We start from the raw sequence: 22,446 nt of genomic DNA on the forward strand, positions 1-22,446 counted from the left end.
AAGGTTTGTGTATTAAACTGTTCCTAATTTAAAGCGTGCGAAGCCGCAGGCAAAAGCTAGTATAATAAAACTAGCCTTCTGCCCACGGCTTCGCTTGCGGAGTCAAAGGAAAAGATAATCTTGGGATATTGTATATAGTTGCCGTTCTCGTGGGATATCCGCATAAAAACTCGTATCAGACTTTATCGAAATCGGTTTAGTTCTTTTAACGTGACGCGAGGCGAGTTATTCTTTATAATATTAGTAGGGATTCATTTTAAAGTACTCAACTTTGTACTCAATTTTCTGATCAAATTGTAAAGTACTAACTAATCATTTAAGCATAAAGGAACTGTGTTATTGTTTTATTTCAATAAAAATACTTCAAAATCATACATTTTTCAAAAATAGTCACCTCGAGTGTCTCCGTGACCGATATTCTGTGCTTTGACTACGCTAAAAGTCAGTTAATCCAACAAAAAATCGCGCTTTAAATCCGTTAAAAAAATCCACCAAAATCAGTCAAAAACCTCACAATCTTTCAAACGACACTCAATGAAATACCAATAATATAAAATCATCAATCACACCGCGACCAACCTGCGCGTTGCACTGTACGTTATCGCACCTTTGACAAACGCCGACAAAGCGGCCGCCCCGTTTAATTCGACCGCATGAAAACTCAAGTGCCTGGTTATTTTTTTATCTATAAGCAATTAGTTTGTGACCTTCGCAACGTTAACTGTGTTTTAATGCGAGTTACGTATGTAAATCTGATGGAAAGACAATAATTTATCTTATCCCTACTAATATTATAAATGCGAACGTAACTCTGTCTGTCTGTTTGTTACGCTTTCACGCGTAAAACAATTTTTATGTAATTTGATATGAAGATAGAACTGAACTTGGGAAAGGACACAGGATAATTTTTATGTATGAGTTGAAATAGGGAGATGAAAGCGATATAACCGAATTTCACGAGGGCGAAGCCGCGGGCGGAAAGCTAGTATTATGATATCTGTAACACAGATTTTACGTAGGTTTTTTAGAGGCTTCCTTGTTGTCTGAGTCTCAACGCTATTGGGTATCGAATGCCTCTTAAATATTCCATACACTAACTACAGAAATTATGGAGGAGGCCTGTATCCTTACCCTTCCAAGTTCCATCCTTTATTCCCTTCCTTTATACCCTTATCAATCCTTTCCGTATCCCATCTTCAAAGTCGTCAATCGAAAAGACTCTGCAAATGGCCTAACGCCTCTGAAAATTATAATGGGCGGTGGGAGCGTTAACCATCAGACCTCAGACATCAGACCCACCAGCTCCATTAACGACTATGACATAATATATGGGTTACCAACTTCTAACATAACATTTTATTAAGCCGCGCCTTGTCTCTCTTAAATAAGTCATCTTGTACCTACTACCATACATATAAAAATAATAAAAACAAGTCTTAATTCTAAACCGTTATTTATATCTGTTATCGTCACTATTAGAGAAATCATAAAAGTTTAACGCATAATTGAAAACTCTTTGTAAATGCAACGATAAACATCCAAACATTGTTGTTTTATGTGAATACCAGCTGCGCTCCGCGGTTTCACCCGCGTATTTAGGTATCCCGTAGGAATATCGGGATAAAAAGTTGCCTATATGTTATTCCAGTTGTCCAGCTTGCCAAATTTCATTGCAATCGGTTCAGCAGTTTTTGCGTGAATCAGCAACAAACACACACATTCTTACAAACTTTCGCATTTAGGATTTTAGAATACAGTGAAGTTATTTTAGTTGCATTTATTTTAAGTTCTTTTCAACACAACAACATAGTATGTCGCTACACCACGTGACATACCCCCGAGATTAAGTTCAAAGTGCATACATCAAGTTATAATAAGCACATAATGACTGACCCTGGATTACGGAGGTGTGAAATGGTTAATCCTCGCTGACCCTCCGCTGGGGTCAGATGAGTTTAAATAATTTAACAGCTTAGCTTACTGGATACGATGTTATAAAAATTTAAATCGATAGACAGAATTGTGTGTGAGATATTATTAATCAACCGACTTCATAAATAGGAGGAGGATTATTAATTCGATTGTATTTTTTTTCCATTGTTTCCCCAGGCCTTTTGATTGAATGAAAATCTTTTGATGATTAATTTTTTATTTGAATGCTGGCATCTCTCGTATGGTCCAGCAACCAAAGAAATTGGTCTAGATCATATATAGATAGTTAAAAGCATGACTTCAGTCAAAAATTTTTCTTTACATTTGAAGTAGGAATGTAGTGTGCCCACACTTTTCTAATATGAAATATACTTCTAAACTTCAGTAGTTTAGCACTTTAAAAATACACGTGATGCACATCCTGTCAGGATATTAATAAACTAGCGGTCCGCCCCGGCTTCGTGATACATATATATATATAGCCTACCTTAATTGATAGGCTATCTAACACTGAAATAATTTTTATAAACTTCTTAACCTGAGATTAGCGACTTCAAACAAACAATCAAACTCTTCTACTTTATAATATTAGTATAGATTTATATATCAATAATTTAATTTTTCTCACTCAAAGCAGGTCTTTAAACAATAAATTCACTCCCATATAAAGAAACATATAACTAACTCACACACACACAACCCCACAGACTCGGGGAGCGAGTCGGGCTCGCACAAGAGTGGGAGAGCGCGGGCCGGCGCCGCCGCCGACGGGAAGCCCACTCGAGTGAGGACCGTGCTCAATGAGAAACAGCTGCACACACTCAGGTGAGTTGGAGTTGGATGCACACGTGAAAGAATGTATATAACACATAAAGCACACTCAAAATATTTAAATCTATTCACACAAATTCGACCATTTCCCATTTAACGAGACGTATTTCACACTATTTCGACACATATAGTTAAAATGTTATACCAATCCGTACCCTCAGAACATGCTACGCAGCCAACCCTCGACCTGACGCGCTGATGAAGGAACAGCTAGTGGAGATGACGGGCCTCAGCCCGAGGGTCATAAGGGTCTGGTTCCAGAACAAGCGCTGCAAGGACAAGAAGAAGACGATGCAGCTGAAGATGCAGATGCAGCAGGAGAAGGTTGGTCTGATTGGGGTTTGGGGGATGGTGTAGTTTATTATAGAAGTTTCTTCTTCCTGCCTGAAGTTCTTTAAAATATTCAATTTGATAAACATTGTTAATGAGGTAAATTAAATTTACTTAAATGTGGTATCGTATATCTTTAGTCTCTATCTTAGCAATAATGGTTTGGGGACAATGAAATATTTTGTAAGAGCAATTAATAACTTTTCTATATACTTACAAGTGAAACAAGCAAATACGTACATAATGTTAAATTGTGTTTCACAACAATTCAAAGAGACTTAGAAGCGTCCACCCTAATCTTAATATATCTAAATTACGTTACGTTGTTATTGTGTGTTATCCGCGATGCACTCCTAAACTACTCAACCGGTTTTAATCAAATTTGCACACCATGTGCAGTTTGATACGACTTAAAAGATTGTTAATATTCATTAATATTGTTAATTTCAATTTCCTTAAATTACTACCCAGGCGAAGCCAGGGCGTGATAGACCTATAAAATGCGAACAATAGATACTGCCAACCCCCTTCTAAAGGCTTGGTGGGCCTTTGGGGGTGGGGGGGCAGTATTTATTGTGTCTGGAGTGGGTGAAGTGGGCTAGTGGGACAGGCGGGGGAAACATTAAACACCGCCACACCGCCTTCCCCCCATGCATGAAGTAAAAATAAATAAATAATCGAGCTGTCGTCCGTCACCAAGCAGGAGGGTCGCCGCCTCGGCTACATGTCCATGGGCGTGCCGCTCGTCGCCGGCTCGCCCGTGCGCCACGAGCCCGCGCCCGCCGCCGCCGGACTCGCGCTCGAGGTGAGCCGGACACGCGCACCGACACACGGACGTACAGACACACGGGCGTACAGACACACGGATATACTGACACACGGATGTACAGACACACGGGCATACAGAGACACGGATGTACAGACACACGGACATACAGACATACGGGCATACAGACACACGGGCATACAGACATACGGGCATACAAACACACGGGCATACAGACACACGGGCATACAGACACACGGACATACAGACACACGGACATACAGACACACGGATGTACAGACACACGGGCATATGTCTATACGGACACGCGTACAGACACACGAGCATACAGATATACAGACACACGGACACGCGTACAGACACACAGGAACACAGGCATGCAGTCACGAGACGTGTAGACACGTAGACACACGGGCATATATATACAGACATACACAAACAAAGGCATACAGACACATACATAAATGCTATCATGTCATACATTTAACAAGACTTACGACTTTTTGACGCTTTTGACTCAGCACACTTCACACCATTACACAGAAACACTGAAACAATTGCCTAGACCCTAGACCCTAGACTAGTCATGGAGAGACAGAGAGAGATATGCAAGCATACACTGTTGTTAATAATAGTAATAATGTGTCAAGTATTGGTTAGTTTTGAAGGCTCAAGTTACGTCAGTCTATATTAATGGTGATGATGAAAGATGAAAATAGTTAATTTGAAGCATACGCGTTAATTAATTAACTTGTGATTATACATATTGTTAATGGTGAAACTGGTGGTGATGACAGCGATGATAGAAATGGTTTATTAAGGTTGGTGATGATAGATTATGACAATCTTGTTGATATTTGCGAATGCGATAAGAAGCTAATAATGATGTTATCGATGATGATGATATTAATTTTAGTGTATATTTATTAATCACTCAAGACAACATAAGTAGATAATGACTTAAGCTTACCTAACAAAGTGTGATGTATTTAGTTGACAATATTTAATGTTTTCGATTATAATTTTGAAGACAACGAAGAAGGAATCAATAGTGATATTGTGATGATATGAATGCGAATGGTGATGATGATGATAATGGTAATGATGATGGTGATGATGATGGTGATGATGATGATTATTAATAACTTGTGTAGGTGACCGCGTACCAGCCGCCCTGGAAGGCGCTGTCGGACTTCGCGCTGCACGCCGACCTCGACCGCGCGCCGCACCACAGCGCCGCCTTCCAGCACCTCGTCAACCAGGTGAGCTGCACCTCACTGACTGTCTGACTGACTGACTGACTGACTGACTGACTGACTGACTGATTGACTTATGGACTGATCGGCCTGAAATTAGACGTGCAGGCTTCTTAATAAGGGATGAAAGTATGGCCGTGACAGTTCATTTTGTCTTCGCGGGCGAAGCTGCAGGCAACAGCTAGTCAATTGCAGTTGTGGTTTTAGACACGCTTCTATTAGCTTTACCTGTATGTTTGTATATAACTGTTTTAGACTTTTTAGAATGCTTTAGACTCGACTTAAACCTACCTAAAAGAGACTTTTTTTATGCTTATTCGACACGAACAAAAATATTCTTACTTGGACTTTATAATATTCTTGCGTACATTCCCAAACGACTCAAATATCCTGGCTTCGCTTGCATAAAATAGATTAGAATCTTTATATAACACTTAAATAAATTAGTATATAATATTACCAATCCGTCCACAGATGCACGGCTACGACGTACCCTCCCTCCCCCCGCCGCGGCCCCACGCGGAAGACAACTACGTCACATACCTCGAGAGCGACGACAGCCTCCCACCCTCCCCCTAGTGCCGCCTGACTTAACCCCCTCCCAACCCCCCACACCCTTTAACCCCACAATGTCCTACATCCCTCCAAACCATACACGCCTGATTCTTCGGGAGATTTGAAAGCGGCAACACACAAATGGAAGCGAGTTTATACTGTCGTGATAAAATTTGATAATTGCTTTGATGTAAGCAGAAGATAATTGGGAGTGTCGACTAATAAATCTGGCAACATTCTAAAAGTTAAGCAAAGTTGCGTTGAACTTAACACACATGCAGATTATATAACAATTGGGAGATTTGACACAATAGATTTACGACACCTAGCAACATTGATGTGTCAGTTATAACCAAGATCTTACTGTCATCAGATGCAATATACAATTTGACAGTAGTTTTCATAAACACATTATAAAGATAATTGCAAAATTGTATTATGGAACTGACAATACATCAGCTGATGGAAGCAAGAAAGAGACAAACCCTTTAAATATATTATGAAAGAAAAAGCGCAGGCTTGTGAAATTTCCGTACAAAAATTATTATATTTCCATGAATTATAGCAATAAAGCAAACAATACCTAATAAAATATGAAAGAAGGCAAATGGAAAAAATATTATAACAACGACTTGTATCAAATCTCGTAATAATAGACATCGCCTTAATCGTAGTGTTTAATACAAAACCTAGAATTCCGCATTCGCGCGGGAATTTTCAAATCGAAATGGAACGTCGCACAAAATGGCGGATTGAAATGTAATCTATAGTCTATGGATTTTCAAGGACGTGTTCTATCGCAATATTTGTTTTTAAGAACGTCAGTGCATGGCCTTAAAGTGACTTAAATTCGAAATGACTTGCCAGTGTTAAATATCATGTGATAATTTGTTAATTCTTTAACAGATTCGTGTTAGGATAGGAGAAATCTTTTCTATATCAAAAGTTTACCATTAGTTATATGAATTTAAAATAATATAATCAACTGTATATCTTAACATTACCTTGGGTATTTTACTTTAATTTAACGTAAGTGTAAATATGTGCGTGTAAATAAACTGTATTATAAAGTAATTAAGTATTTTTACTTGTAAAATTCGCGCTTTTACTAAAATTAATTTCGATAAGTGCGTACGAATTGACAGCCGTTGCAGCGGTGTTGCCGTTTGAAAAATTTTAAAACGTTTTTTATTTGACGCTTTATGCTTTTGTTTACGTTAAACTGTGACGTTGATTTCAATTGAATATTGTTAATTTGTTATTGTAATGCGCTTTTGGAATACAAATTGTAAACCTAATACATTAAAATGTACATTTTATAACTTCGCGTTTGACTTGTTTTGTACTATCGAGATATAAAACTAAATCGTAAACGGGTGGAGTGCTGTAATGCTAATCTCTATAGATAGTACCAGATTTTTAATTTATTCTGTACCTAGTTAAAATATACACTGTATTTAGATTGTGAGCATAAATATTATAAATAAAACATCAAGTACCTTATACGTTTATTTTTATTTATTCAAATCCTAATTTCTGCGCTTACTTCAATATTTACGCTTGTGTTTTAAAATGTATTGTAAGGTTCTGGGTTCGATTCCCAAAATATACAGAAAAACAGTAATGCACTGTTTTACAATTTTATTTGGCCGTAATATCTATCTGTGATATAAAACGAGATATAAAACGCGCAACGGGGCAAGGTACATTGGTACAGTAGTACAGATGACAAAATTGGGTTCGATCCTAATAAAAATTAAAGAACTGTAATAGGCAAATTTCCCATTGCCTCCAATGAAACTCCTTAGTCATAATAAATGCTACATAGAATACAACCAAGCCAAGTAGGCAGTTGATAGTCAGAGTATCTAATTATTATCTACTACCTTTAGACTTTTCTGGCACCAATTTCAAACAGATTAGTGGATAGTGCTTATTGTAATTATATTGTTTTTTCGAGTCGTTTTGAAGTTGTTTATTTTTTTATTAAATATAATTTAGTCGAACCTTTTTTAAGCAAAACAAATATTTATTTAACCACTATCGATGCGGATTACCGCTGCCAATTACTATATTACAATACAATGTATGTCTCTGAGGTAGTATTTTTTTTATTCATCTTTTTTTTCTTTTTTTTATGTCATTGTCGGCAATGGAGCTGGTAGGTCGCCTGATGGTAAGCGCTACCACCTCCTATGAATATTTGGAGGTGTAAGGTCTATTGCAGACCATACGCCTCTTCAAATGGATTGCCGACTGCAAATTGCTAATGGATTAAGAAAGGATTGATGAGAGGAATAAAGGAAAGGACTGGAAAGGGTAAGGAAATGGGCCTCCGGCTCCCCAACTCACCGAACGAAACACAGCAGTGTGCTATTTCACGCCGGTCCTCTGTGGGGGTGTGGTACTTCCCCGATGCGAGCTGGCCCAATTCGTGCCGAAGCGTGCTCGACTACCACATACAAATCTGTTTTTGCCTAGCTTTATACATAGCGTGATGAAAACATTTAATCTCGACAATATTTATCTAAGAATCTTAATATATACATGAGAAACGGGGCGGTTCTAAATATTTATATAGGTATAGATATTTTTTTAAGGTTTTTATAGTAAATAAAACAATAAATAATAGGTTTAAAAACCATTTATTAAATACTCAGTCTCATTGCACGTGTTAAATATTAACAACCATCGACCAAACCTCCCAATAATTAAAAAATACAACAATTAAAAAACTTTTGGTCACATCACTTAAGGTAACGAATAATATGCACACATGAAATTCATAATTTTATTCATATTAAAACATTTTATCACATAAATTCAACACAATTAAATAAAAATGCAATCGTTTCAATCTTTGTTGTTTTATTTGAGATCTAAAAGGAGATAATAACAAACAATTTTTAGTTATGACATTATTTATTCGTGGAATAAGCAATACTCATATGCTTACCTTAATGTTATCTTAACGCGAGCTGATATTTAAATTCCTTATTATATATATTTCTATAACAATAAATCGAACCGATAAAATTTTACAAATATTCAAAGATGCGATTTATTTTCCACAAATACAATGCAATTGCGACTCTAACGCCTGCGAAATAAGGAATCTATTTACCGGTTCGCAGAACTTAAAATTAAAGAAAAGTTTATAGGTGAATATTATTTTAAAAGGAAACCTTTATGACTATCACACATTAAATTCAATTTAAAATATCTTTATTGTTATTTACACAAAATGAAAAGGGTCCAACATACTCTTTTTATATTAAAAATATATATATATTTTACAATGCTGTAGCGAGGTACATACTTTTAAATCAATATTTTTCGTGAAAATTTTCTATTGCTTTTGAGTAGTAAGTAGTACTAGTTATGAGTCTCTAATTATAAAAAATAAAACACGGCATTAAATGGTCAAATTTCATTGATATAATCAAAAACTATCAACATGCTATAACTTTAAATAGAACTTTGACCGTGTTAAAAAAACACACACATTTTCTTTTTTTTTAATTCTGATGTGTAGATATCTTTATTTTTAATTCTTTTGAATAAAAAAAAATCTATACTGTTCCCCTTTTTGATTATATCAATATCTAACGTTTTACAGATACGAGTTTTTAAGACAATGCGATGACAAAAGATCTACTTATTACAAATTAAGTGAAAATAATTTCAAGCTAGGAACAGCGGGAGATATTGACATTTTTCATCATAAATACACAATTAAATATAATTAAACAATGCAAGTTTGTACTATAGATAACTTCAAAGAACAATTAAACAAAAACAGCTGATTATCAATGAAACTTTAGAAAAATAAATACAATGTAACGTTTCACATTCACAGCTATTGTAATTTGTCATAACATAGTTAAGATTTAGGTATCATTACTTTATAAAATTCAAAGTTGTGACCGAATCTATTACAAAATAAAATCAAAACATACTCTGTTAACTAAACACAAAAAAAAAACACGCATAAAATTCAATGTACGTTCTCTAATAATCAATACAAAATGTTTCTGAAGCACCATTAAAGAACAAAGCGCAATTTCAATGCACACAACTTAATATAAAAAAAAATTATAGTTTTATAATTCGGTACTTGGTTACTTAATAAGCCAATATGAACAAAAAAAAATACAGTGTTTATAAAACTAAATTAAAAATACTAGTACGCATTTATTTTCGTTATAATTTGTTATACCATATACCTTATTGCAAAAAAAGTAACAGTTTGTGCTGATGACACCCACACACTGGATGAATTTTCATAATCAAGATGTTTATTGAAAAGTTTTTTTTATAAAATATTTCTACCCTCAAGTTACATTAAATGTAAAAATGGCGTGTAACAATGCGACACTAGATTTAGGTGTAAATAGCTCTTAAAACAAGGCTAGGGTAAGAACAATATCTAAATCTAACTTCAATGTATATTTATTTAGTGCCGATCTATTATTATTATTATTATTAGGAAATCAGTTATATCCTAAGACCTAATGAATTCAAATTCGAAAGAATACGCAACACACGTGTAATATATTACATTTGCGAATGTATTTTACTTACATGAGCTAAAACATTTGCTCAAACATTTTCTGCAACATTCGTACAAATGTTCGCAAGAGTGACCCGGACATACAGTTATAAGAAAAAAAATAGCACTTATAAACCAAGTGTCTACTGTTATACTGGAGATATACTATTATAACCTCCTCTATAAAATAACATATTTTATATTATTGTCATCATTTTTTTGTAATATAAAGCTCTGTAAACAATCCTCATGTGTGACGAACTGACATACAAACAAAAATTGTATACAAATCACAAAAAAAAATCTGTACGGTTCGAGCGATCACATTTTTTACACATTTTTTGACCTTAGTATTATACTTGCAAAAAGTAACATTACATACGAATTCCAATAAGAGCAAAAGAGATAACATTACGCCGATAGAACATTTTGTATCGCACAATGAAAGAGAAAAACGAATCATAATATACTACTGGTGATTAGAAAGTTCAAAAATATTAAATCATCATCATCATCATCATCAGCCCATTTTGGCCCAACTGCGGGGACATACACTTCAAGCTTTATGTATTTTTTTTTTCAATTTTCCTTAGATTTCGCTAACTGAGAGACGTTATACTGTTTTCGTTGCGAACTGACATACGCTTAAATATTAAATTTTTTATGAGATCGTTCCACTCACAGGCAACACAAGAACAACAGCGAAATCGGGCCAGCAATTTACGCGTGATACAGACACCAAGCGAAATACGGATTAATTTTTATATTAAGCCGATAAATAAGTTACATCTTTGTAAATATTTATGACGTTCGTCTTTTTAGCCGTAAACAATGCTTTATCAAAGGCCCCAAAATCAAAATCGAAACAAACTAAAAAACTCCACACTTAATAATAATAATAGATCACTTCTAAACAAATCAACGTAACATTACATAGAAAAAGAAAAGACACATAAGTTTATTGCAATGTAACGGTAAGTCTGCTGGCGGCGACCATCTTGTTATTGAATTTCCTCTTGAAATTCTCGGCGGCACTTGCGGTCTTGAATGTTATTTTTGCGGTACGTTCCTCCTTATCCAATATTAAATTCTGCAACAGTAATCCGATGTATTTCTCCTCGGGCTCTTACACTATGCAAGCTCTTAGACTATACATGTAACTTACATATAACTAAACAGTCTCGTAAAGTATGGCAGTCTCTCGGACTATATCAGTCTCTTAGACTGTACATAGAACCTAAAGTGAACACTTGTTTAATAAACATGAATATATACATTACAGATTATAAAAATATCATTCATACTTTTGTATAAATACAATTATACAATGCAATACAAAAATGCATTTTTATACTTTATCACAGGATTTGTATCACAGATCAAAAAGAGCAAGTCGTAATTTACTAGATTTTAAATACAAAATTCGTAAATTAATATAACTATTGATAAATAAGGCCTTCTTTCAAAAGATTATAAAACTTTACAAGTATTATTTACATGTATTTTGCATTTTTCCATAAAATTATTAAAAATCATCATAATATATTTTATGTTCATTAACAAAGAATTTATACTAAACAATCTCTGTTGTAAATTTATCATTATTTTCAAAACACAATTGAATTTAAACATGGTATATTTTTGTTATCGTTCTATCAAAAAAATATTTTTAAAATTATAATATAAAACTTATTCATATAGTATACGATTCAATGTTTGCATTTTATAATTTTATTTAAAAAAAGAAAAAAGTATATTTATTGTGACAAACGCCAACAATCCGACCTTTTACTATCCTTGTAATGTTATTTTTACAATATATTAAAAAATCCAATCTCCCCTCCCTCTTTTAAATTTCGGGCGTCATTAATCTATATACCCAATATTCTGCTAACGGCCAACAGCACCTCATATGTCAAAATCCATTCAGCAGTTGTAGCGCCCGCCAAAGAATTGGAAATACATTCATAGAACATTACAACCCCCCCCCCCCCCTTCTTGTGCCTGGGGGGCGGGGGGTAGCATTTGCAGTTAAGTAACCCTACTTATTTCACATCAATGCTTTTATAATGAGTGATAATAAACCATTTCTACTATAAGCTCATCCAAATAAAAAAAAATCCTATAAAATCAATAAAAAAAAGAGTTGCCTCCATCTGTTGAAAATAAATTTATGGAGTGATGATAAAACCAAAAACGAAAATTGATGTATATATAAATTACTCGTCATGATGTTTGTCCGAAATGCACTCCTCAAAGTGAGTTAAATACTCCACTAAACCACTCAACCGATTTTAATCAAATCCGCACACCATGTGCAGTTGGATACAATTACAAAGATAGGAAGGATAGTTTATATTATTTCAATTACGATAAACGACTAGATGAACCAAGCCGGGGCGAGCAGCTAGTTTTATTATAAAATACAAACATTGACTGATTACATAGCTCATGTGCGAGATACATACTTACATAGTCAATATAACGTTATATAATATATTCATTGATTATATATTAACTTTAAATTAAGCCGTCTACACCGTTGCTAAATTTACTTTTAAGAGATCATCATATTATGTAGTTATATACATAATAAACACTTTAAATATACATTAATAAAATAGTTATATAATTCTGTAATATAAACTTGAAGAGTTTGTTTGTTTGAACGCGCTAATCTGAGTACCTAAATGAGTGATTTCAAAAATTCAAAACTTAAATTTCTCAACCGATTTTAAATATTTCCCTTTCAAGTACTAACCACAATGTTAATGGTAATTAATTGCATCTTAAATAATAGATTCACCTGTTTGTTCGACTAACTAACTTTAATAATGGGAGATTTCTTTAAGACATTTATATTTATTGTTTTTAGTTTTTTATATTTCACTTTTTATGACTTTTAAGCGAATTTAGAAATATATTTGTAGAAAGCTTATAATTGGGTGTAAGTAATTTTGGCTATTTTTTATAGTCATTATATTTGTAATATTATATGATGTTGCTTTGTCTAATAAAATAAAAATAACATTATATTTAATGCAATTATTATATTTTAATTAGCTTCTAATGTAAAATGTATGTATGTATGTAACCAAGTGCTTAAGACTCGACTTTGGCCAATTTAAAATCTAGATGGGGCAGATTTATTTTTAATTTTCTACATTAATAAAGGATTGGTGACTAAACAACGATTTCATGAATTTATCTTATATTCCTGACTAGGAGAATGGCGAATATGATGAAATAATTCCTTTATCTTACTATCCTGATAAGAATCGACAGGATTAAATAATTTATTTAAGTATACTCTGTATGAGAGCGAGTGAGACAATTCAATGAATTCTTTAATTAAAGCTTGTTTCTTTGTTATTGTTATATTATAACGTCGATAAAGATTTTCATATATATTTTTTTAACTATATATAATAATTTATACGTGACCATTTTGAGATATTACGATTTTAATTCAATCAACGAACGCGATAATATCCACACCGTCATAATTTTCCTCTTCAACCGAGACAAAGAGATAGAGATACAAAGAGAAAGAGATAGAAAGGGAAAGAGATCTCCATCAAAAGTAGATTTAACAAGAGGGCAGACGGCGGGGCGATGGCAGCACGCGAGTTACCTGCACGAGGTCGCCGGCCAGCGTGCGCAGGCGCGTGGGCGTGATGCCGGGCGGCAGGTTGCGCACCGCCGCGCCGCGCCCGCCCGCGCCGCGCGCCCCGCCCGCCCCGCGCTCCTCTCCAGCGTCGGAGCCGCTCTCGTACTCCACCTCCGGCTCATCGGACGTCACTTTTATCCCGTCAGATGCGACATTTCGGGCGTCGGCTGTGACATTGCGGCCGTCAGACGCGACCGTCCGGCCGGCGAGCTGGACCGTGTCGTTCCGGACGAGCCGGTCGGCGGTGCCGATGGACCGGAAGGCGCGGCTGAATATGCCCGGGTTCGGCTTGGTGGGGTCGCTCTGGTCGATGCGCGAGAAGACCGACTTCTCCTTGTCGCTCTTGCGCTGCAGTATCACGCGCCGGTTGCTGAACTTCTGCGCGCTCTCCTCGTCCGGTTTGTCCGTTTGTCCCTGCGTATATTGGGAAATGTAATATACCATATCTAAACCTTATATTAATTAACAATTTATATTTCAATTTGTTTTCTCTTAATACCATATTTCAGGGTTAGGTTTTAAGATATGTTAATTACTATATGCTAGCATGTATACATATATATACACACACACTGAGTTAAAGAAATATAAGTAAACGAGAAAAGAGTAAGGTCAGAGTTAAATCAGTCAGTCCATCTGTTAATATTTTTGAAACACATGTAATTTAATAACTAAAAACAGAACAAAAAAAAAATACCTTTTTAGCATCGAAAACTATCCGCTGCCTAGATTTAACAGGCGTATTGGTTGCAGCCTGCGGCTTTACCTGAAAATATACAATACTAATATTAATAACACGAACGTATGTTATTATGGATGGATACCTAATGATATCTGTATGAAATTTAGTACACAGATAGATTATAGTCTTAGGATTATACCTTTTTCTAAATATTTTTCCATTCTTTTTTTCTTTTAAAATACCCCCCCCCCCAACCCCATTAGAGTCAACAACCACCGAACCTATACAGTCACTCTCTTACTCACCTTTTCCGTTTTCTTTTCGCTCGCTTCAACGATCTTCGTGGAACTTGTAACTATAGTGCGGCGTATCGGCGATTTCTCTGTAATCAATTTGATAAATACGATATTAATGTAGAGTTTAAAACCAGTTTCATTAAAATCTACACTAACAGCATAAAGCCGAAGAGTTTGTTTGTATACACGCGCTTTACTCTACACCTATGGGACGAATTTCAAAAATTCTTTCCCCGTTGGATATATATAAAAGTGACTGACTGACTGACATAGCGATCTATCAACGCACAGCCCAAACCTGGACATAAAGGACTGAAATTTGGCATTCAGATAGATGTTATGACAGTAGGCATCTGCTAGAAAGGATATTGATAAATTCTACCCCCAAGGGGATAAAATAGGGGATGAAAGTTTATACCGTGAGAATTTAGAAGTTGCGGGCATCCGCTAGTACTATATAATTATATTAATAACTAGTTGTGACACAGTCTATAGAAGTTTTAAATGTGGTTCTATCTGAACGAAGCCGGGGCGAATTGTTAGTCTACACACTACCAGCCGATGGATAACTTATTTCTTACTCTTAGACTTACTTCTCTTACTCACTCTCACACTTACCCTTCTTCTTCTCTTCGTTCGCTGTGAACGTAATCTTCTGCCTGCTCGGTTTCTTGTCGCCATTCTTTGGCGGTAACTTCGACCTGAGGTCCGTCTGTGATTTGCCTGTGTCCGTTCTGAAAAGGAAAAATAAACATCATTATTATAAACATATGAATTAACTAATAAAAGGTATGTTTGAACGAGCTAATCAGTGACCGCTTCGATTGAAATATAGAGCGAGGCCACTTTACACAAGAGTCAATAACCACAGAGCCGGCGAGAAACTGTGTAGTTGCTGAAACTCAAACAATTATTTAACCAACTGGCCGCTCGTCCCGGCTCCGCCCGAATATCAAGATTCCTGATTTATCCCAAGGGAGCATTTAAACGGGATAAAACGTCCTAACCTAACCTATCACCTATGTCTGTATACCAAATTTCATCAAATCCGTTTAGTATTTTCAGTGTGATTGACGGGCAAACATCAAATAAACAAACTTGCACGTTTATAATATTGGTATGATAGTGTGATTAGACTTCTTACAGAAGCACTTTTGAATCGTCATAACACAGTTTTAACATTTACCACCGCTTCGGAAGGCAGTTTCTATAGAAAAGAGGCGGCATAGAAACTCTGTAGTTGCTCTTTTAAAATCATATCATTTACATTATTTATCATAATATTTCATAATAATAATGCCAAAGAACGGGCCTTATGCGACAATCGAAATTCCATGTTGTAATAGAATTGTCGGAATTACGTTACTGTATCTTCAGAATAACTAAATTAAATTGGAATTCCGATTTAAATTTGGAATTATATAATTTGCGATAGCATTCTCATTTGAATTTCGAATCGGTGTTAGAGTTCGAATTTAAAATAGAATGAAACTTGAATTTGAAAGATTTAGAATAAGAATTCCTATCGAACAGCGATCACCCACTTATCATCCTTGAAGCGTCCCGTGTCCTCATCGTCGGAGAGTATGCCGTCTATATCGCCCAATATGAGATCCAGGTCATCATCGCTCTCGTGGTGGAGGGCGCGCGGCAGCGGGGGGGTGGTGCTGTTCACCGGCCTGGGGGGGGTTAGGGCCTCTGGAAACGATGGTAAAACATACATCAGAATAAATTCGCCCAAACTAGCCGCGTCCCGCAGTTTCACCCGCGTAAATGAGTTTTTCCTTTGAGTCTCAATCTATGTTAATATTGTAAAAAAAATTAACCTAAGTTATTCCTCACTACGTGCAGTCAGTAAAGTCCCGTCAAAATCGGCGGCCAGTCGTTACAGCGATTAGCCGGAACAAATAGACGGACAGATAGACAGACACATTACATATTTCGTATACATGTAGTAAAAAACGGTTATTTCAATATTACGAACATATACTAAATTTTTAATTATATATAAAGATAGGCGAATATTATATGATAATGACTGCAAAGATTTTTTTTGTATGACACAACAATTAAAAGATGATATTCAATTTCTGACATTTGTTAAGTTAATAAATTTATTCGCAATATTAAATGAAATGAAGTATCATAGGCCATAGCATTGATGTACCTTGTGCACTTATAAATTAAATACATTTCTAATAGGTTTTTCATTCGAAAAAAAATGTATCACTCTCTCTCTCTCTCTTCCCTGACAAGAATTACATGATTTTGTAGTCCACGATAGTTAGTACAATTATAGATTCCATAATTAAACACTCACCGCAAGTAGAGTTAACCTCGACTTCGTCTCTCAACGGCGACCTCTCCCGCTCTATCTCCTTCTGCTTCTCTCCGACTCTCTCTCTGACCCTCTCTCGCTCCGGCGACTTCTCCGTGGTGTCCGGTTTGGTGTCTTCCTCCTTTGTGCTCGACGGTTTCTCCTTCACGTCCTTATCTTTCTCTTTTGGATCTTTTTCTTTTATGTCTTTATCTTTTACGTCGAGTTTCGGTTCGTCCTTTGGCTTTTCTTTGTCTTTGTTTTCACGCTCTCTGTAAAGTATTAATATAATAATTCAAATTTGTATTATATTATTTATATATATAAAATATACAGATTTTTCTTAATGCATCAAATGAATCCAAATAAATTAATACGCCCCGGCTTCGCCCGTTGTATATAGGACTCAAGCACGCAAGGATCACGCACATATCCAACGGGGAAAGAATTTTTTTTGTTATGAGGCCAGTAGTTCTTGTGATTAGCGCGCTCAAACAAAAAAACAAACAAGCTTTATATATAGAAATAATGGTTAAAAAGTATAGTAATTTTATTTCTATCTATACTAATATTATAATGATGAAGAGTTTGTTTGCTTTTTTTTTGAACGCGTTAATTAATCTCAGGAACAACAGGTCCGATTTGAAAAATTCTTTGATTGTTAGTTAGCCCATTTATTGAGGAAGGCTAAAGGGTTTACAATAAGTACCCCGGGCGAAGCCGGGCCGAACAGCTTGTCATAAATATTGCAAGTAGTGGAGAAACAATGAAAATATACCTGTCTTGCAACTGCTTCTGGAAAGCGACCGCGTTCTTTCTCCTCCTAACTTCCTTCGCCCGCAGAACTCTCTCTCTTAGCGACTCTTGTTCACGCACTTTCCTTCTGTATTCACTCTCCTGTTGAATAAATACAAGTATTTTTTATTATGATTACTAAGCGAATGTAATTAAACAAATGACGTACTTACGCCTATGATATTTATTTCAGTGTCGAATTATTGTTTGTGTGAAAAAAAAAATATGATAATTAAATGTTGAGAAGAAATTAACATTTTTAATGTAAATATTTTTTGTTTTTTTTTGCATTCAAACGCTTTATATAAGAGAAATTTTTAAAGAGTAGAAAGCATTCGATTCATTGGTAGTCGAGAAACCAGTCGATGCGACAGCACGGCGAATGATGCGGGTTCGAACCCCGCTGAGTGATCGAGTCTTTTTGTTTTCTATTTTTTACAACTTTCTCATTTTTATGGTTCCGTAGCCAAAGGCTAAAACGGGACCCTATAACTAACATCATATCAATGAATTAGTCATTGTATCGCTGTATCGGTACGTGTGTCGGTAGCGTCGGTGGCGCGTCGGTACTCACCTCGTCGTCGTGCGGCCGCGCGCGTCTCTCATCACGGCGGTGCTCGCGCGGCGGCGACGGCGACCGACGCGGTGGGGGGGACGCCGAACGCATTCTGGGGGGGGGGGGGGATAAGAATGAATAAATTAATATTAGAATATATTAAACGCGCACACTTTATAAGGGAATACTTTATGTATATTTATTTACACTTAATATTATTCACTAGCTAAGCTACCCGCCGTTTTACCCGCGTAGTGCATGATGTTATGTAGCGTAAGACTTAAAAATACACAAACAATAAATTGCCTATCTTAAACCGAAAGAATTTTTCAAAACGGGCCTGTTGTTCCTGAGTTTAGCGCGTTCAACCAAACAAACAAACAAACTCTTCAGCTTTATAATATTAGCATAGACATAACAACTGAGCTGGTGGTTCACCTGACGGTAAGCGATTACCACCGCCTAAGCACTACCTCTGCGGATGTGCTACCCGCTTTTAAGGGCTAAGGGAAGAGGAAAAGGCTGACGTCTGGAAATAAAGAATAAACTAGGATGGGAGAGGAAAAGGAAAAGGGCCACCGGCCTCCTCCTGCATCAAATGATGATAACATCGTGTATGATGATGAATAAAATAGCAAACACTCACCGCCGCCTCAAGCCAGCGCGGTTGGCGTGTATAAACTCCTCTTGCTTCCTCAGCAGCTCGTCCTCACTGCGCCTCGTGCGCGCCAACTCGTTCTCTATCTCTATCGTTGTGTTCTCTATGTACCTGATGAGAAGAGATGAGAAGAGATAAGAGCGCGATATATTTTGAGTGGGAGTTACTGTGACACGGTCAGAAAGGTTAAATTAATTATATGATTGATATTTAACTTGTTTTTGATATGCGTTTAGAAGTAGCGTGCAGTCCCTTATCATTAAGTTAATCTTAATTATATATATAAATTACGTGTCGCGTTGTTTGTCTGCGATGTACTCTTAAACTATTCAATCGATTTTATTAAAATTTGCACACCATGTGCAAATTTTAATTTGTTGTGTTAGTTTGATCCAACTTAAAAGATAGGATAGTTTTTATTATTTCAGTTAGGATAAATGACTACACGGGCGGAACCAGAGCGTGCAGCTAGTTAAGTTTTGAAGGTGTGTTTTATGTCTGAAATGTTAATTTAGCGCTATTTAGAGTTTAATAGAAAAAAAATAATATTGAAGCATCGACAAGTTTATAGTTAAACATTTAATTTATTATTAAATTAATATTTATTTACACCCCTAATCTGGACCAACTTGATAAAAAATATATAAAGTATATATTATAAAAACACTTTTTTGCAGAAGAATGAACAAAATTTTATCTTTTTGTATTATACAGAGTGTATACATAAATTACTAGCGTTGCTGTGGCTGAGTAATAATTAAAAATATTAAGATTATAAATTATTGGGATAATTAATCGAAATAAAAACTATCCTATATCTTAAGTTGGACCAAATTACACATAAAATGCCAAATTTCATCAAAATCGGTCGAGTTGGTGAAGAGACATCATGACCCTGGATTTTTTATATATTAAGATTTAATCCTTGCGATATTAATCAGAATAATAAAATGGCGATTACGTTTTTGTATATGTGTACACAATGATAAAGCAGCATACCTCTGCGGAGATCGTCTCAAATTCCTACTGGCGGCTCGGGCAAGGGCGCTCCTCTGTTCCGCGATGAACCTCTCCGCCGCGTCGTCTATATCCTTTATGGGTCCTATATAATAGGATACACTGTGATCATCATCATCATCCTCATAATTATCATTATCCTCATCATAATTTTCATCATTATCATTATCATAACCATCATAATTATCATCACTATCATTATCATCATCACTATCATTATCATCATCATCATCATCATCATCATCATAAACGTCATCATGATCGACCAATTTATGTTACTATTACAGGTATTATTTATTGGACAAAGTGCGAAACGTTCCAATTAAGAGTTCGATAGAGACACATACACAAAATTAATTTTTTATTTCTTATATTTTAAACTTTTCAACCAACATCCCAGAAATAGAGTAGGTTCTTAATTCGATTTATTTTTTGTTTGTTTGTTTGTACGTGATACATGGAGGCCCACATGTGTTCTGCCCCATTTAAGCACACAAAACGGGTCAACATATCTTCAAAGTAAATTCAACACCTGCGATCCATTGATGATGATGATGATAAATTATGCTACACACAACACACTTTGCTTATATACAATAAATATTGATGAATACAAAAACTACAATGTTACAATAGAACTGTCATAGACAAAACTTTTAATAGCCCGTTATATAAATGATTTAAAAAAAACTATAATAAATTCAAACAAACTCAGAATAAAACATTTATTTATTCAATAAGACTTCTTATAGAAGCACTTTTGAATCATCAAAACAGAGTTTTAACATTAACCACTGGTTCAGAAAGCAGTTTCTACTGAGAAGAACCAGCAAGAAAGTTTGTAGTTGCTATTTTAATGAAACATACTAATTTACTTGTACATAACAATTATAAATAAAGAAAAAAAAAATAAAAATTAAAAAAGGAATTAATAAAGAAAATATATTTCTGCTGAGACCTGAACTGAATATATGCAGGTAAAATAAAATAATAATTACATACAATATACCCCCTAATTCTATATTAAGGCGAAAGTTATTAATTATGGATAGTTGTATGTACGGATGTTTGTTATTCTTTCACGCGAAAATAACCTATCGTATTTGTATGAAATTTGACTATATTTTACCCGGATACCACGCCAGAGACGCCGCGGGTTACAGCTAGTATATAATAAATATAAGGGATGCAATAATGGTAGATAAAATAAACCGAGTGCATACAATTCAACTTGCTACGTCACTTCTCACTTATAATATATATATATATGAAAGCGTTACACATAAAAAAGCTAAAAAAAAAACATACAAAAGTGCATTTAAAGAATTCTACTACTAAGCGATATTTAGACTTAAAATAATTAACTCCACATAATACAATATTTTACTCCATTTGTACAATTAAGGAATGAAAAAAAAAATTATATCATTTCATAATCTTATCAGTTTGTTTTATTTATAAGTCACCTTTTAAGGTAATTGAGTTTATGACATATTTAAAGAAAATACTGTCATCTCTTTCTTATATTGCGATAGCCTTATGTTAACAATATCCGATATATTTTAACAGTAAAAATTATAACATACAGATTTTAGTTTCAATCGGGAGTTGATCATTTCATATCGTGCAATATATCAAAATTACCGAATTTTTGCTCCAGCGTGGGGCTTAGGGGCGGTGTCTTTTGTATGCGCGTCGGTATGTACGCTGGCAACCCTACACACATTCACACAATTAGTGTTGCCAGATTATATTTCCAGATTATAAACGAATATTAATTTATGTAAAAAATTTAACGGTCAAGTAATTATCAAATTGATTAAATTATTAGGAATGGCTGTCATTTTTGAAAAAAAAAATTATCCAATGATCAAAATCATATTTTTTTTATTGTTTTAATAATATGTGCAAAAAGCTTACCCTCAACCGGCGGCTGAAAATTGCCCTTAAAGTGCGGATTGATCAGCACTTTCTTGCCCGTCAGCCCGCCAGGTAAATTCGGGGGCAGAATTGGCAACATTCTGACTTCCTGTTCCATTCCCTTACCGGGCAACACCGGCAGCGGCTGGCGTATCGTCACTTGGGGTATATTGTTATTGGGGACAATCTCCCTCGCGGGGGCAAACGGCCGGGGGTAGCCTGGGAACATTGGACGCTCGAAATTCTGGTTCGGGAACGTCTCCTCCACGTTGGGACGGTAGAACCGTTGGAA

At 35.4% G+C, this 22,446-nt stretch overlaps 2 protein-coding genes across 3 annotated transcripts in view; one reads left to right on the forward strand and one right to left on the reverse strand.

The window, feature by feature from the left end:
* LOC119836734 (insulin gene enhancer protein ISL-1) overlaps positions 1-5,741 on the forward strand; it is a 45,844-nt gene extending 40,103 nt beyond the window's left edge. The window contains exons 6-10 of one of the 2 annotated variants that reach the window (XM_038362175.1): positions 2,640-2,757; positions 2,925-3,087; positions 3,794-3,898; positions 5,035-5,142; positions 5,611-5,741. In XM_038362175.1, coding sequence (XP_038218103.1) covers positions 2,640-2,757; positions 2,925-3,087; positions 3,794-3,898; positions 5,035-5,142; positions 5,611-5,715 — 599 coding nt within the window. In that variant the 3' untranslated portion in view covers positions 5,716-5,741. The remainder of the gene's footprint in view (positions 1-2,639; positions 2,758-2,924; positions 3,088-3,793; positions 3,899-5,034; positions 5,143-5,610) is intronic. The other variant, XM_038362176.1, reaches the window with a different exon arrangement.
* Positions 5,742-9,048: 3,307 nt separating this feature from the next.
* The window catches only part of LOC119836736 (titin-like), a 16,968-nt gene continuing 3,570 nt past the window's right edge, over positions 9,049-22,446 (reverse strand). Inside the window, exons 7-19 of the mRNA XM_038362179.1 lie at positions 22,155-22,446; positions 21,879-21,950; positions 20,217-20,319; positions 19,206-19,328; positions 18,578-18,671; positions 17,987-18,105; positions 17,212-17,480; positions 16,436-16,589; positions 15,510-15,625; positions 14,901-14,977; positions 14,611-14,679; positions 13,878-14,327; positions 9,049-11,333 (exon numbers count right to left, since the gene is read on the reverse strand). The exon at positions 22,155-22,446 is cut by the window's right edge and continues 264 nt beyond it. Coding sequence (XP_038218107.1) covers positions 11,202-11,333; positions 13,878-14,327; positions 14,611-14,679; positions 14,901-14,977; positions 15,510-15,625; positions 16,436-16,589; positions 17,212-17,480; positions 17,987-18,105; positions 18,578-18,671; positions 19,206-19,328; positions 20,217-20,319; positions 21,879-21,950; positions 22,155-22,446 — 2,070 coding nt within the window. The 3' untranslated portion in view covers positions 9,049-11,201. The remainder of the gene's footprint in view (positions 11,334-13,877; positions 14,328-14,610; positions 14,680-14,900; positions 14,978-15,509; positions 15,626-16,435; positions 16,590-17,211; positions 17,481-17,986; positions 18,106-18,577; positions 18,672-19,205; positions 19,329-20,216; positions 20,320-21,878; positions 21,951-22,154) is intronic.

Source organism: Zerene cesonia, chromosome 25, assembly GCF_012273895.1.
Source record: "Zerene cesonia ecotype Mississippi chromosome 25, Zerene_cesonia_1.1, whole genome shotgun sequence".
Classification (NCBI taxonomy): Eukaryota; Metazoa; Arthropoda; class Insecta; order Lepidoptera; family Pieridae; genus Zerene; species Zerene cesonia.